The sequence below is a fragment of the Bactrocera dorsalis genome, chromosome 2, assembly GCF_023373825.1.
Source record: "Bactrocera dorsalis isolate Fly_Bdor chromosome 2, ASM2337382v1, whole genome shotgun sequence".
NCBI lineage: Eukaryota > Metazoa > Arthropoda > Insecta > Diptera > Tephritidae > Bactrocera > Bactrocera dorsalis.
In genome coordinates, this window is record NC_064304.1 from 31,816,113 (window position 1) to 31,834,383 (window position 18,271).

An 18,271-nucleotide genomic window follows, 5' to 3' on the forward strand; every position below is an offset into this window, starting at 1 on the left:
CAATTGACCAATGCGACCAGAGTGCCATTATGCACCAGCGGACCACCTGAATCACCGTGACAAGCACCTTTGCCGTTATCATTGAAGGTGCACAAGTGACCCACATCCACGTAGCTCGACAAATTTTCAGTGTGTGCGGCGCGGCACTCTTCATATGGCACAACGCGTACCGTCAGTGTTTGCAAGACATCCGGTGTGGAGCCACCTAGCGCCATGGAACCCCAACCGGTGAGCACCAATTCATCATCCTTCTTCAGCGGCTCGTAAGCATACTTCACCGCCTGCGTGTGTTCATCATAGACAATTGAATCGTTCAAGTGCAAGAGCGCAATATCGTTGGCATATGGCGGATGGTTGTAGTTTGTGTGCATCACAATGCGGTCGGGATAGTAGTATTTGCCAGTGTTGTTTTTCAGATTTTGTGCGCCAGTGAGGATTTGTATTTTAGGAACTGTGGCGCCCGCCACACAATGTGAGGCGGTGATGATCCAACGCTGATCGATGATGGCACCGCCACAGAAATGACGACCGCGTAGATTCTGCATGGAAATTTGATATGGCGCCAATCCTTCGGGTGCCGCTGCGCCACCGACAATGCGTGAATTCGTCTGTGGTGGGTACAGAATTTCGTTTTCATCCTTCGTTACGACCCGACCGCTGACGACAGCGAGTAGCGCCAACTGGAGTGCCAGTAAACCGATTATTTTACAATGGTACATGTTTTTTGTAATGCGAAAACTGGAATGCTTGATTTGGAAAATAGTTTCGACTTTTATAGCTCAAAAGTAGAGCTTTTGGTATTGAGGTTAAGTAATAAAAGTGCAGTTATTGGCTCTTGTGGCGTGCTTATCACTACCTCGCTATTGACTTCTGTACCGTCGAGGCATAAGAACCCTGCTGTGAGGAAAATAATGTTTAGTGAGTGAGCACAAATGTGTGCAATGCGATATTCACTTAAAAAGGGTTATGGCTTCAGCCCTGAAGTAATTGTTGAAAAGTAGGTTTATTTTAAAGTAGAGTAGTGCGTTCCATGTTCTTATTTTGAGGAGAAAAACAATACTTTCACTCTTCATTATATCATATCTTTACGTTAAATATACGAGCACACAAAGAGAAAATTATGATAACTGGGCTTTAAAAGTTTACAACTTTATTTTATACTTCATCGGAAGTTTGGAAAGCAATTGTATACATACATACTTACAAGAAACGGACGCATGAAAAATTTCAGAACGACTACTTCGTATATAAACAGACGTACCTAAATAGACTCAGCCCGTCCCGCCAAACGGATTCTACAAATATCTGACAAACTTAATATACCCTGTTAAAGACCTAAAAATATAATCTCATGAGTCCTGACTATCAAAATAGAACTGCTGCTAACTGGAAGACTAAATGAAAACAAATAAAGAAGGACTAAGTTCGGGCTTTACGACTTAGTTTTGGCCTTTTAAGGCTTTCGGTTACTGGTTCTTACATTTTTTTGCCAAGGAACATCTGTGCCAAGTTTCATTAAGATATCTAAATTTTTATTCAAGTCACAGCTTTCACAGACGAACAAACAGACAGTCACCCAGAGTTTAGCTAGTCTCTTCATTCTAATTAATATATACATATGTATATATATATAATATGTTCAACTCTATTATTTTAAGGTGATACAAGTTACCATTTCACGATGACTTTGAAGTACAAAGGTATTTAGTTGTATAGAATTTCGCATATCTCGATATTCTTTCGATATTTTATGACAAATATCGGGCTTGAAACACTTTAGTTGCAATAAATTAAAATATATTGAATGCAAATTTAATTTGTTTATGTGGTATATATCTATAAAAATAGTTATTAAATATTTTTTCAGATGCAGGCGTTTTACTCCATATTTATAATATATTATTAACCAGCCCATAGGTTTAGGTGGTTTTTATTTTACTATTTTTGTCTATTTATATACTTAAATATAATTTGTATTAAATTAAACAAAGCAAAATCATTAAAATATCATCCTGCACTTTTCATATGATCTAATATGCAACACACTTCAAACTACCGAAATATTACGAATTAATGCTACATAAGCTTCAAAATGTTGCACGCTGTTTACTATGAAGAAGTTAAACATTTTGAAGCCAAGCAGCGCTGCCTGCGTTCGCTTCTCTGCTGCTACTTTTATTAGAGATTTTTGATAGCATTTATTTTCTAGAAAACGTAAAAAGACTCACCTTTTTCGTAGATTATCATCAAAACTATATCTCAAGCTAACATTCATTTAATAATTTGCATAATATTTAAAACTTTTACACGCAAAAACACGCATGTAAACATTTGACTCTGCCTGCGCAGCACACTCTTTGACATTTTACAGCTCCTTTGCCAATTAACTTAACAAACATAAGTTCTGCACTTACATTTTCATTAAAAAAACAATTACTAAATGCATATTAAACACAAAACCCTACATTACAAGAAAATTTTTGTGCAAAAATCACAATTTTCACTAATTTTACACGAGCACGTCGAAATTTTTTGCACGAAAATTGAAATCGCGAAGGAAACTGAAAGATGCAAAGGGTTGCATTTGCAATGTCAGATAGTTAAATATGGTAGCCACTATTTTTGTGTAAAGAAGTTTATATAAAGATAAGTGGAGAAATTTTAAACTAATTTTTAAAACATAAAACATGCTCCTTTAAAAAAAATTATATAATTATGTTTATAATATATTAATTAATGAAAATTAATAAAAATATTAATGAGAACTTTTAGGAAAATTTAGAAAAATAATAAAAATTGTAATATGAAATAAAAATTTAAGAAATTTAGCAAATAGTTAACTTTAATAATTTACGTTAATCACAGGATAAAAGTTTTTTGAAATTATTAAGAGCAAAACTGGTTTACTGTAAGACAAAAATTTGTTTTGTTATAACAATTTCTTAACAGAATTCTTATTGTTAAATTCATTTTAACTTAATGTGAACTAGGATTTGTTTGTTACTTATTTATACTATATTAATTATAAAAACATACTAAAAGAAGACTTTAAATGAAATTTTACCCTATATCCTTAAGCAATCTATTACAAAAAAGTATTACAGTTTTGGCAGCCGCTTTAGCTTTGACCGACGCGCTGGCAGCACTGTTTCTCTAGTTGCATTGCACAGTTTCCGCCGCCATTTCAAACGTCACATGTTCGTTTCCAATTCGACTGAGTAAAATTAGTGAAAATTGTGAGCTTTGAATTTAAAAACTAAAATTCTAAGTATTTAATAACAAATAATGCCGTTTCAGTGATTTAAGTGCAAAATATACCGATCAATCGATCAATTGATGTTTTATACGACTAATAAAGAGAAAAGATCAAAATGAAATGAATTAGTGCTAGGTTCATTAAAGAGAAGAGCTGCAGAAATGTTTGTATGTGAAAGTATATTATCCATACTACTCGTATTTGGAATTGCAGAAATACAGCAGAAGAAGTGAAGTTTAATACAAAATCTTAAAGGTAAGTCGTAAAATATGTTTATAATGAGCTACATGTATTTTAAATGTTAAATACAAATATCGGATAAGGCAAATAATGCTCTACGGCAGTGTTCACTAGCGAAATACGAGCCTTCTAGAATTCATCTCAAAGGAAACTGCTCATAACAATTATTAGCTGTTCGGAAGGAAGTTAGATTAAATAGGGTCCTTAATTTGTAAAATAATTTCGGGCAAATATGGAGTTGTCCCAAGACAAACGATGTTGATGAAAAGCTACTGTCAATGTTATATAAAATTATTTCACTTAAAAATGAGTAAACCACTCTAAATATTTTTTCAATAATATCTATGGGAAGGTTAATTTTTATTTGCAAATGTGCACTTAATTTTCTACAAACTTAAAACTAGATTAACAAAAGAAAGTTGTGGAATGTTTTCTTGAACTCTCTCACATAAATTCATAACAACTAACATGAAGCATTCATTAGCAAAATGAAGATCTTTAGTACTGATTTAGGGGTGGTAAGTACTGACCACTGGCTGGTGGATTGATGGCATTTGGGAATTGATCTTCGTATGAACCATCTTGAGCGGCCGGCTGTTGTTGAACCAACTGTTGCTCGTCTTCGACATCTTCCTCCTCGGATGCATCGAGTGAGCCCACAACTGAAGTGACTGGCGCCAAACCTTCATCGGTAATGGTAGAGGTACCGCCCAAACTGTCATATTGCGATTGGATTTGTCGCTGTGCATTGGCCGCCTCCTCGGGTGTGCGATATTTAATGAAGAACACTTCGGGTTTGTTAATGTGTTGTGGTGCCTCTTGTATGGCATCCTGCAAGTCAGCGGCTGAGGTCTTCTTCGACAACACATAAACAACAGTCTTTTCCTCATTCAACGCCTTGGCCAGATTGACAGCCGCAGCCTTACTGGTTTGCGCTGGTGTCTTCACGAACAGTACATTGTAGTGTTTGCGTGGTTGAGCAGCCAATTGATTGAGTTCATCCTGAACCTCCTCCTCATTCTCCTCGGGTGCTGAGTGTATGAAGAAACTCTTGGTGACTATAGCCTTCTTTGGCACCTTGACGCGTGATCGCAAGCGGCGCGACTGCTTGCTAGCGCTCACTGGTGCAATGGGCACTTGGAAACCTGCTGACGAGGGGAAGTTAGATGGCATCGGTAATGCCACAGGGTTTTGCGTCAAACGTCCGAGGGGTTGTTGCAGTGGTGGTGATTGTACTTGTTGTTGTGGTGGTTGTGACTGTATATGCGCTAGTGCTTGCAGCTGTTGTTGTGGTGGCAGTGACGGCAATTGTTGTTGTGGTAATAAGGGCCGTCTCGATTGTTGCAATGCGGGTATATATTGCTGACTGGGTTGAGTTATTTGCATGGGGTTGTGAATGCTACCTGGCAGATGTTGCGGCTGTTGTTGCTGCTGCTGTTGCTGTTGTTGGGCAAGCGAGTTGACTATCTGTGAGATCAGTGGTTGTTGCACTTGATAATTATAGCCATTGCGTAGTGAAATATCCGCGGTTGCAAGCGCGGCCAGTGTTAGCGAAATAGTCTGTAAATTGAAGATTTATATAGAAATCTCTTTATTATGGAAATCGAGCATATCTAGATTGGGTTATAGGTGGTAAATTAAGGTGAATTTTCAATTTCTTTAATTTTTATTATTTTTTTCTTTGAATTTTAGACTTAGAGATAAGTATACATAAGGAAGGATTCAAACTGGATAAACGAGAAAGAGATGGTGTCTTTTTAGCAAAATGATATTTCAGTATCGTATTCCGACTACCAGATCACTGCTTTGACTTCCAAGCGGAGATCACAGCAGTTAAAGAAAGCATTCTGACAGAGAGTCAGGAACTCTGAGAAAGATGTGAACAGATCTGGCACTACCTTAAAATTAGACTCCAACAAAGAGGGAATATATCTGGTTACTTGCAATTTAGTGCCGGTGATTTCGCCTCCTAAAGACCTAGTTGCGTCATCAGACATCCACCCTACGTACCTTTCTAAATGTTATCTTAAAATAATTAAATTTTCAGTATTTAGTTTCCTCAATTTAATTTGCGACTAATGTACTAATAAAGTTCATAAGGACTGGTTGAAAAGTATTAGGTTATGGTTAATTTTGATTACTTACTAAAAATTTTAACTTTTATTTTGGATTTGATAAATTTTAAAGCGCATCTAACAATAATTTTCTTTTAATATTTTAGTTCGCCCACTTTATTATGAGAAAATTTTATTTAACCGGTTTTAATGTATAGTGGACGTCAGTTAAGCAGACATTTCTCAATACAAAACTTAACCCAATTGAAGCTATTGTTCGATTAAATACAATTATTATGATAATTTGGTGTTGACACCTTTGTAGGGTGATTATGAAATTTAGTTTTTATGTTATAAAATCGTTTTGATGTAACTCAACAAGCGAAGATATCTATCTATCTGTTTTAAGCTGTCAGCCGATAGCATATGGATGTTTGTGAATAATATTTGAATGCCAAAACTATACATTGTAACAAAAAAGTACCCGGAAATTGTAATTAAATTCCACGAGTAAATTATATGTCAAAAATATTTTTTCTAAGTTGGTAGGACTGTCCTTAATTACTATGCACAATATGAGCGCGATCTGTCAACCAGTTTGTTTACAGAAGCTGCTTAAGTTGGTACACCTCAGTGGTGCGTTGCGATTTTTACAATGGATAAAAATATCGAAAAAAGAATTTGAAATCTTAGAAAAAGATTACGGTGATTCAATTTTAACAAAAACTCAAGCCTACGAGTGGTACGAAGCCTACAAAAACAGTGGAAAGATCATCGAAGACAAGCCTCGCTCTGGACAATTTTCGACCTTTTCAACTGATGAAAATATTAAAAAAATTAAGGACATGGTGCTTGAAAATCGTCTGGCAAGTGTTAGAGAGAATGGCAAGAGGGCTCGACATCTCCCGCGAGTCCTTTCGAATTTATGGTAATTATTTTAAATAGGAAATGTGCTTGCTCGACGCGTTCCGATACAACTGACTATTTTTCCAAAAAGAGTGTCGTAAACAGGTCTCTTTGGGTATATTTTTCATGGAGAACAGCCGATGAGACATGGGTTTATAAGTAAACAGTCATTGGAATGAAAGGGAAAAACGAGCGTTATTCGTGTTTTGGTGCATTATAAATTTGTTCCGGAGGGACAGCCGGTCAATTGGATGTATTTGGATGTATTGTGGCGTTTGCGTGAGAACATCCGTCGAAAACGAACGGAGTCTTGGAACAACAATTCATAGATTTTGCACGACAATAATGCACCATCACATCGAGCCACGATTGTGACCGAATTTAAAGCTACAAACGCAATGAACACCATCGATCAACCACCGAATTCGCCAGATTTGGCTCCGTCTGATTTTTTCTGATTTTTTCTTGTTCCACAAACTGAAACTGCCGCTCCGTGGAACCCGTTTTCAGTCGATCGAAGAGATAAAACCAAACTTGCTGAAGGCCATCACAATGTATATTCTTGGTATGATTATCTGCTATGATAAAATGGTTTTAGGTTCAGTTTTTGAACCTACGACTCGCTAAGCAATAGTCATATCTATACATTTATTTCTCTACCAAATATTATCAGCCAAGTCTCACTTGTAATCTGCTTGATAATTTGATCATTATTCACAAGAATTTTGGCGAATTAAACTCGCTGTTAAATTTTTAGAACAACATGCTTTATAGGTTAATTTTTCTCGTTTATGCACTTTCAAACGCTAATAACTGTAAAATATTAAACTTGCAGTTAAACAGTGCTGTTTTTCTATATTTTCAAGTTTTGAACTTAAACGTTCCAGCTTTCGCAGCCGTTTTATGTTATTATTTCTTTGATTCTCTTTACACATCGGAGACACAATTCATCGAAAATAATAAAAATATCTAAATAACACTCAATCACTTATAATTTCACACAGCCACGCACCACAAAGATCTTCATCTTGTCGCCTAGTTTGATGCTAAAGTTGAGTTGGTTGAACGGTTGACTTTAGGATTTGACCAATCTAGTTGGACTGTGAACCAACTGCAGTCAGTTCATGCTTTTTATACCAGCATAAAACTTAGCATTCACCAAAACTGGCGCAGATGCGCTGAACGCATAACAAAATGAGCGTCAAGCTGAAGTGACAGTGACCGTCTGGTGCGTCGGTGACTGTTTGGTGGCGTCGACTACCCACCTTACAACTTGTAATCATATGCAGCACTCTTTAGGCAACCAATAATAGCGCAACCTATAATCATAACAGCAACACAAACAATACATGTGTGTACACTCACACATTTACCCGCTTTAATGATTACAATGACAATGTGCTGCGCATAAAAGGTTTTACAAATCATACTGTCGGCGAGAAAATCACAGCTTTGGTAGCATTTTAATCAACCTTATAGAGGTGTATATGGACCAGACAATAGTGGCTCAATTAAAAAGCTTCGATTTGTTGCAAATATTTTGCGGATAATATGTGCCTTTCGCACTGCTAAAATTAGCAACAATAAGCATAATCAAAATCAATTTCAATATTTCGCATGTTCATTTTAAAAATGTCAACCTTCTAATTTATAGATATGTTATTATCGAAAAAGAGAGAGGGCACTTGGAGAAAGGGAACGGTGTGAAAAATTCCCTTGTGTGTTATAACAGTATTTTCAGTATTATTTATCGGAAAGAAGCGATGACTAATAGGTTTATATTTTAGTGGTACATATTTTCTAAAATTAAAATCTTAGAAAATTCGAGATACTGATATTGTTGGAACTCTTTTATAAAATCTGTTTGGAAGCAGATATATCTTGAATATCTTAAGCACGCGAGAAATCCATCTCTATTAGTTCTTTGTTCGCATATTGTAGCCAATTCGTAAAACCAAATGAATGCCTTTTTGGCTCTTTCTTTGCTACTAACATCTGCTCCGCGGACGACCTCGCTGTGTTCAGGGTGGAATCTTATTCGCCTATTCCGAAGCATAGAAATGGCCTTAGAGATCTTTAGTAACTATGTGGAGAGTGTCGAACTAACTGTTAATCGGGAAGAAGCAGAAATTGTTTTTTCACAAGAAGAACGAAAACATCGCCATTCAATATCTTCTTCTTCTTCTCCTTTGGGAATAAAACTATTGTACTCTCGAGCTCTGTCAAATATCTCAAAGTTACCCTAGATATAAAATTTGGTTGGAGAGAACCTATTGAGAACAGATCTTCCAAAGCTCTACGAATCTGGAACTCCTACTGAATAGACAATAAGGTTTACAACCCCACATGGTCTATTCGTTCGATACAAGTGGATGGACTTAACGAAAAAGTACCGTATTAAACCTCTAGAACAGCCGCACGGGCCTGCTTGCTGGGGATTGCGAGTGAAATGAGAACTATGCCTACTAAGGCTCTGGAGGTTACCTTGACAATTGGCTAATACATACACAAGTAAAGTATGAGGTAATGCTTACAATCACCAGCTTATGACTGTAGGCCATTGGAGCCAGGCCAAACGTCACTACTGGCATGGTATCATACTCAACTTTGTAAATAAATTCGGATTAATCTGGAACTGCGACCGAGTAAAGGAGACGTTCGAAGAACTAAACGTATCCTTTTCATACCCCAACAGAGATTAATAGACCAATGGTTCAGTGATCGACAGTTCAACAGCAAAATATACATATTCACTGACGGATCAAAAGATGAAACTCGAACAGTTTCTTCAGTAGTAATCCCCACACAGAAGACAGCTTCAAACTATTTAAATGACTACAATTCAGTATCTCAAACCGAAATTGCGGGCATAACAGAAGATGCCAAGTGGGCTTCTGCTCTAACCAACAAGTTCAGAAACAGTCTAGAGTTCATAAACAGTCGTTAGGTTATGCAAGCAGGCAATAACTATACTTTTAGTATCTACCTCGGTTAATACTAGCTGGGTATCCGATCATATAGGAATAGAAGAAAATAAAAAGACAGATTACCTTATCCGTTCTAGAGCAGCTACAGACACAATTATGCTAAGCTGCCCCAGGTCATTAAGTACCTTCAAAGGTTGCTTAAAGCAACGGAACCTAGCTGAACATCTCAGGCGTTGAAACAGTAGCTACACAGGGCATACTACACAATTACTTTGGGGAGTGCCGATGGTGGATAGACAAAAAATCTCGTGCTGTTAGACCAAAGTGAGCTTAGTAACAAGTAACATCACAGTGGTCACTTTCAGGGCAAGTACCCTTAAAATGTCACCTTCAGAAAGTGGGAAAATTGGTTTCGGCGCAATGTCGATCATACGCGGAGGATGATGAAACGCTGGAACATCATCTATGCGAATGCTCAATCGTCAGTCTGATGAGGAGAGACATATTCCATGGCCCCCAATAGTTTAACTAAAGAGACATGGGGCAGCTGGGGTATTAAAAAGGTTGGCCTAATGATGGCCTAAGTGCTGCTAATTCGCCTCCCTTTTCAACCAACATCCGGTAATTATTCGAATACTTTTTTCCGTACAAGGTTCGAGTCTGGAGAGTCTTAGAAGGCACGGAATATTATAATATGTCTCATAGTTTAATTAGTAAACAATCCGAAATAAAGGATTGTCCTTTCATAATCATCGAATAAATTAAAAAGGTTTTGCACAGAAAAAAAAATGTATAAGTATGTGTGAGCGCCATGATGACAAATCCACTCTCTTCTTTAAGGTCACTTTAACAACACTTTGAATTGAACTGGATTTTACAAAAGGTTTCGACAGAAGTTGCAAATGTATGCAAAAATTGTATATTAAGTAAAAACCAACAACAACTGATGCAAAAAATCCATTGTTGACAAGTCTATTGTCCACCGAAACGTTGCTATACAGCTCTCTCAAACTTTGGTTGGGCGCCTAGCACTCTCTAGATGGCATTGTTTTCGAATCAATGGGTTTCTTATAAACCATTTCGATTTTCAATAATAGTACATATTATTAAAGTCAAATTTTTCATAGATAAAAGTGTGCTGTCTTGATTTATAGTGTTCAATGCTTTGTGGCTCCCACTGCCAAGGCGGTCACATTCAATGGCGATAACTGAGCGACGTGGCACTTTTATTAATCCACATTTACATTATATTTATAGGCATTGTAAAGCGGTGCATTGTAATGGTAATTACTAAATCAGTTTGTGTGGCTCAGGAGAAGAAATTTGGCTAATAATGAGATCATTACTTTCGGCTGATTAAAGATTGGGTTAAGTTAAAACAAATTTTAATGTTAGGTTAAGTGAAATTAAGCAAAACATTTTTGTTTTGTTCAGCCAGGAAATTTAAATATTATCTGACTTTTTGAACAAGGAAATTATTGAGACCAATGGAAATTATGGATTAAAATCAGCTACAGTAAATGAAACAAACTAGAATTTGTAGAGCAGAAAATCAAAATTTCTCAAATTACATCATCTTTGTATTAAGCTTCTCTTTTTAATACATACTCGTAGTGTAAGAGTTATACGCGACTGTCGACGGCGCTAAAAAAGGTCCTAAAGTGTTGCAACGATTTCTTACTTTCTTTATGGATGAAACCTAAGACAAAATTATCATTAGAAGATATTATCTACAATAAGCTATGGAGGAGAAAAATAAAAATTTTGAAGAATTTTGGTTGTTTTTAGACTGCTAAAACTAAAACCTGTGCGGTTAGAAGCATATAATTCAAAAACTAAAACAATAATAGTTTACACATTTACAATTCTCAATGCTATGTTTTCGAATAGTTATAACTTACAACTTTATGAGACTTGTGAAAACCCAAATAGTGTTATTTTTAAAGGTATAACCTCTCAAAAAATTAAAAAAAAATCTAAAAGTTTACATTGCAGCCATGAATGTTATCGCTTAAATTGCATATCCATTACAAATATTATATTCGATTTGGGGTCCACTAACAAGAACGACATGAGGTCAAAATGAAACAAAACACTCAAATTTTGGTCAAAATGGGCCCTCTGTCATTTTGTTATGCAAATAAGTTTATGTCTTTTACGTTTTGATGTCGGCCAAATGATCATCACGGCTCTGTTTGTATACATATCTCCATCCGATTACACCAATTTTCGATAACCCAGCATTTTGGCTGGGATTTCGGTCCGCTGAATGTTGTCATCGATCTGCATGAGCGTTGCTTATTGATTGGTTTACACCTTTGATTTAACATGCTCCTAGAAAAAATAATCTGGAGGCGCTAAATCGCATGACCTTGGCGGCCATTTGACTGAGTAATTTCTCGAAATTAGACGTGAAACATGAGAGAGCGCACCGTCTTGTTGGAAATAAAATCGTCGACGTCGATTTTCTCAAATTACTTGGATGAAGTGTTATAACGCTCGCTATTTATTGATGGTAACGGAACTTCTTGCCTCATTAGGAAAGAAATAAGGCTCGATGATGCCGCCATACAATGTCCCCGAAACACACGAGTATTTTACTCACATCATTACAAACAATTTTTTTGTTGACGAAACCATTAATATGGCAATGATCCTCATCTGAGAAGATAATTTTTCCATGAAATTGAATTTGGGAGCTTTTCGGAAATGTGCATTTGTGTAATAATCCTAGTCAAATTTAAAATGTTGTGTCAAAGTGAAATGTGACATGATGAAATGCCAAACTTTCTAAACACACACTGACGAAATTGGACACAAATCCTTAAACAATTATGGCCACCAAGCGCTATCAAAACATGTCATACATATTGGTAGACGCTGTATAAGATGGAGGGATGCATAAGAACCTCCCCATTAAGTTCCTGGAGCTTTTGGCGAGTCAGTATCGATGTGCGGGGCCTGACCTTGATCTGATGGAACACAATTCTTTTTATATATTGAACAAGTTGGCCGCTTCTAGCCAATTGTTTCCTCAGACGATTTAATTGTCGGCAGTACATTTCTGATAATTTTTCAGTACGAAATTCAGTTTAAATACTCATACGCCATATAGCCGCAGATAATGCGAAGATGTTTGAATTTTACGTTTTTCGTTTTATTTGAAATTAATCTTAGGCTTTGAGATATTGAAAATGACAAGACATTCTCGGGCAGGATGAAAATAATAAATGCCAGAAATGCAGCCTTCGGAACAAATATTTCAGGTAAACATTTAGATAAACTAAAGCTTTCTTTAAAAAGAAATCCTGTAATTATTTTTTTTTATAAACAGTTTTTAGTTTTGTTTCGTGCATGGATTTGTCAGGTATTCGGTGGTCTCATTAATGCTAAGAAATTACGATATCACAAGAGATAACTCTAAAATCAAAAGTGTGATCTTCCATTCGATGTAACTTAACGTAATAATATAACCTCTCGCCTATTTCATTACCTACAAGTACACGTGTTATCATATCAAATATTCACTATTACTATTATTATTAATTAAGTAAAAATTGTGATTAATTACACCATGCACATTTTCTCACCAGCATAAATTAATTAGGTTTGCAAAAACCATGAAAGCACATTTTTGCAACTTCCAATATTTGTGCTACCAAAACCGAGCAACCGCACAAACGAATTGTAAATCTTTGACCGTTGACATTAATGCTTTGAAACGGGTTTTCGACTTTCTCACGCCAATTGTCTACCATTCATTGTGTTTTGAACGGGTTCACGTCGAGCATTGCGTTAACTCGCTTTATGCAAATTTATGGACGCATCTTTCTTCGAGCGCTTGCTACGGTAATAATCGAAATATGTAAATTTGACTAGAGATTGCTTCAGCTTCGGTTGCAAGCTCGGAGTGTTTCGTGTAGATGGGAAGTGATTAATTTTTGTCACAACAAATCAATGTGCAGTGCCGTTTGAGGCGAAAATGCATTTTGAGAGGTGCCTGTATGTATTGCTAGTTTTGGCTGCAAACTGCGTAGACCGCATAGGAAGAAAAAACAACAATAACTAAATGTTTGCACTTAAATAATTAAGAAATTAATAAATTAGTGGCATGAAGAGTTGTGAAGTAGACGTAAAGCAAAGCTAATTTTTGTTTATTGATATAAGGTGAGTTTGATAAGTCCCTGACTTCTTTTTAACGAAATGCAATGGAGTTTTTGTCTCCAAAAAGGGAATTTGTACTTCCCATTTGCTCGAAGTCGCTTAGAAAAATAGTTCCACGAGCTTACGAAGAAAATTAGGTATCCTCTTTTTCACCAAAAAAAGAACAGTAAAAAAATCATTTATACTTATAATTACTGCACACCTATTCATAGTTATTTGTGGTTGAATTTCGATAATCGGATCTTGCCCTAGGAAAATCAACCATCAAGGATTGTTATGCCAAATTTAGACGTGGGGAAATGAGCACCAAAGACGGTGAACGCAGTGAACGCCTAAAAAAGTCAAGTCGATGATTCAAAATAGTTTTTGGAGATGTTGAAGCGAAATAAAACCGAGTTTAAGTGTCGATATGCGACAATGAATAAAACATGGCTCTAACATTTATCTCCAAAGTCCAATCGACAGTCATCCGAGTGGACTGCACAGTCGGCTAGTAAGCTTATGGCGTCTGTATTTTGGAATGAGTATGGAATAATTTTTATGGGCTATCTTGTAAAAGAATGGGACCATCAACACCGACTAATACCTAGCATTATTGAACAGTTTGGAGAATAAACTCGTAAAGAAACGGCTTGAAGAAAAAGAAAGTACGGCTTCAGCAAGACAACACACCCTGTGACACGATGGCAAAAATCTATGAATCAGGCTTCGAATTGCGACAATTTTTTTTTAAGTCATTAAGAGTTGGGTAGTCGAAAAAGTCTTTTCGTATTTCTAATCAAAACTTATTTTTTATATATATTGTACGAGGGCTCCTATATATATATTTCTGGCCTAGGCAACACTAAGTGTTGCCAGGTGCAATCTAACATTTCCATTGGAAAGTTTGACATTTTAACACATAACATCACTCAGAACGTTTTGTCATTTAATCGTGAATTGTTTTATTTACAGGGAATTAAAAAATTCATCTCGGCAAAAAATGGAACTAACTCGTGAACATTTTCGTGCGATCATTTTTCACAACTTTTGACGTGGATTATCACTACAAGAGTGCATCGATGAACTAAAATCTTTATATGGTTATGAAACACCATCCTATAGCACTGTGAAAAACTGTTACAACGAATTCAATCGTGGCCGACGCTCGCTCAAAGACGAATCTCGTGAAGGTCGTCCAAAAACAGCCGTTGTGCCAGAAAACATCAATGCCGTTACGTGAACTGATAATGCAAGACCGTCATGTAACATACCTTCAGATAGAGGCATGCCTATGCATTTCTCCCACCAGCATATATTCCATATTGCATGAACACCTGGCCGTAAAAAAGGTTTGTTCTCGTTGGATTCGCACAATTTGACAATCGCTCAAAAAAAGACTCGTGTTGGTGTAAAGAAATGCTGAAAAAATACGATAGCGGTGCTTCAAAAGACGTTTATAAGATCGTCACAGGTGACGAATCATGGATCTATGCGTATGAGCCCGAAACAAAACAGCAATCGACAGTGTGGGTCTTCCAAGACGATATTTTGAAAAACAATAAAACCATTTTCGTTGATAAATATTTATTTTTCATTATTAGGCCAGAAATATATTTAGCAGCCCTCGTATATAGTAATATTTACACAACAAATATGTTCCATTTTAGTCAACCACTTTTTGCCGTTTTTAGCTGGAGACATTATTCACCATCAGTGTAAATCGAAATTTCGAAATTCGCAGAACAGAAGCGAGCGAAGCATTGTTGTGCTGCACGAACTGATACAGCATCGTCTTCGTAAACTTCACAAATTTCATTGGTGGCTTGGCTCGTATTGTTACCTTTTTTATACAAAAAATTAAAATACAACGAATTTCTTCATTATTTTCACTCATTTTTGAACAGCTGTAACTTTTTTTCAAATTCCGCGAATTTAATGTTTTTGTCTAAATAAAACTTAAAATTTCACCTTTCCAACACTATATGGTATGATGTAATGTGATTGGTAGCACTGGAGATATACGACTGCAACGAAATCGATTGACAAAATACGAAAAGACTACCCAATATAAATTTTTAAAATATCAATGACCTATCAAACCAACCTCGTACATTGCATATTTAATACGAATGGACGTTTGTAGTAGCCAACTGATTTTACATTAGTACTTCTTAATTAAATAGTATTATTGATGTAAAAAGATTAACAATAACAGCAAAAATGTCATGAACATTGGTGTAGTCAATCAATCAATGCTTAAGTTTAATTATTTTATAAACTATTATCATAGATTTAAAAGATACATTTGTCAAATTAATGGAAAACAGTTCGTTTAATAGAAATCAAATTAAATCTTCAAGCCTTTAAAGCGAATGCATTTTAACAATGTTTTGTTAATATATTTAATGAGCCTACTGCGTCGGCAACAATGTTAATAGTTAAACAATACATTGTAAATAAATGTTTTGAAGTTCTATCTGTAGGGCTAATTGATAATTACAGACCTTGCTGTACACCATTTTTCTTTGAGCAAGATATTATCTGACCTTTCAAATCACTTAAATGCTATTGCTTAAATATTTTATTAATTATTTTTGTCAAATTAATGAAAAGAAAATCTCACTAGAAAAAATCAAAGTTTTTTTAAACACCAATCTACGTAAACAAACTATTCCAGAAGCCTTTGAAAATGATAAAAAAGAAAGAAATTCATAATAGGTGAAACTCATCGGAAACGAAAGATAAAATAACAAACATTAAGGGAAAAATAATTTACGGGCATTCTGTGGACGGGAAAAGGAAGCCCCGCCCTCATCTGAATTTTTGAGGGCTTCGAATGGTTTATCCCGACTGCCAGTCCTATAGAAAAATGTTACTTATATGGCAATGTTTTGGGTAATGAAAATAGCAATCATCTTCGTCAATAAACTTATTTCACATAACCGCAAAATTTATATGAAAAATTCACATAAATTCACATTATGGGTTTTTAATTTTTAACTTATACAAAAAAAATTCTTTTACGAAATTTAGTGTAAACTTATCTTATGTCTCCGGACTAAAAGTCTCCTAAATGAAGAAATATTTCCGCATTATACTGTGGGCAAAAATAGTAAGACTTTTAATTTACATTTCGCTTGAAAACTCGATCGAAGTTGTTTTTTTTTCTAGGTTGGTATGACTTTCAGGGATATCTGAGCCAAATGTCTCATCAAAATAATAATTCGTGTTTAATATAAGCTTACCTTTCTGAAGTACATTCGGCGACTTTTACTATGAGTGAAATTATTCAACAAAGAAGTTCCATTAAATTTTTCGGATGGAAATTTCTGGTACTGAAACGTTCGGCGTATTGAAAAAGGGCTTCGGTGATAATTGCTTTTCGCGAGCAAGTGTTTTTGATTGGTACAAAATGATTCAAGGGGGGTCTTAAACACTTTGACGACGAACCATGTCCACTTAGAGGGAGACGACATAGATTTTGTAGAATAAATAAAGAATTTTAAAATTGTGAACAAAGTCTTACTAATTTTTGCTCACAGTAGTACTCCTTCATGGTATTACCCCTTCAATACCTTCCTATAAACGCGTAAGTGGTGTCTAAGTTAAAATTACTTCTTCGAAGCATAGTACCGATCCACGATCACTATATCCATTTCGAAAAAAGTCGCTGGACCTAAATAAAAATCACTTAAGGGGGAAGTATCCGAAGACATTTCAAAAATTGAGACTCTATGAAATTTTTTGCAAAATTTAATGTTAAATGTTATGGAATGTATGTGTCTTCAAAGTGGTTGGCGAGGTTTTCTTGAAATCAAGTTTTTCATTAAATTTACTAAATTATTTTTTTGTCTGAAGATCGTAGTTTATCGTGGATAAAAAGCGTCGCGAGTGAAATAATGTTTGATTTTATGATTTCAGGTGAAAATTTCATCCTCAGCATATTTTCCAATTCCGATATTAGAACCGAAAATACTTACGGAAACCACTAAAAGTCAATTAGTATTTTCATTTTCATGTTATAAAATTTTTTTTTTCGTTAAACATTACCCTAAATTTAAATTATATAAATTTCATGTTTACCGTTTTCATGTTTGCAAAAATAATTCGCGAAATGGTACATACTTGTTTTTTGTCCTCTACGGGTACTTTCCCCTTTCCCTTCCATCAGAAGAGCAAACAATTTTGTTCTAACAACGATCGTACTAAATTTTATACACATAGTCATTTTATCCAATTTATTATTTTTGATTTATTTACTTATTTTAATAAAGAAGTGAATAAATTATTTATTTAAATTATAATATTAAGTGAAATTTAAATACATTTTTATAGAAAAAAATTTACTTTTGATTTATTAGCTTTCAATATTTAAACATTACACTTTATTTACTGATATTATGACATGGCGTGCGTTCAAGTGACATCCCATCGCAAAATCCGGCGATATCATATCATATTGCGTCACTCATTTTGATTATTGGTGATCGCTTTGCATTTATTAACAATGAATGGGCGAAACTTTTTAGTGAGACGCCAAATTTTAGTATACTTTTAGGCGCCGGCATTATGGTTCGCCAGAAAGTACGCTGGAAAATAACGTTGATGCACCAATACAGCAAAAGTGTTGAACACCAAAAATACATGCATATGCAAGAATAACACAACAATCATACATTTGAGGCAAATGTGTATGGGAAATGTCTTTTTAACAGTAATTACACAGATATACATATATGATT

At 35.3% G+C, this 18,271-nt stretch overlaps 2 protein-coding genes across 2 annotated transcripts in view; both read right to left on the bottom strand.

Moving 5' to 3' along the window:
• Positions 1-728, bottom strand: part of LOC105231855 (chymotrypsin-1) — a 3,805-nt gene extending 3,077 nt beyond the window's left edge. Inside the window, exon 1 of the mRNA XM_049449697.1 lies at positions 1-728. Coding sequence (XP_049305654.1) covers positions 1-719 — 719 coding nt within the window. The 5' untranslated portion in view covers positions 720-728.
• A 3,116-nt stretch (positions 729-3,844) lies between these two features.
• Positions 3,845-7,554, bottom strand: LOC105231854 (probable basic-leucine zipper transcription factor N). The gene is made up of 2 exons (XM_011213344.4): positions 7,469-7,554; positions 3,845-5,056 (listed from the first exon to the last, which is right to left on the bottom strand). Exons 1-2 carry the CDS (start codon positions 7,481-7,483, stop codon positions 3,995-3,997), a joined length of 1,077 nt encoding a protein of 358 aa, XP_011211646.2. The 5' UTR covers positions 7,484-7,554; the 3' UTR covers positions 3,845-3,994.
• Positions 7,555-18,271: the final 10,717 nt, after the last annotated feature.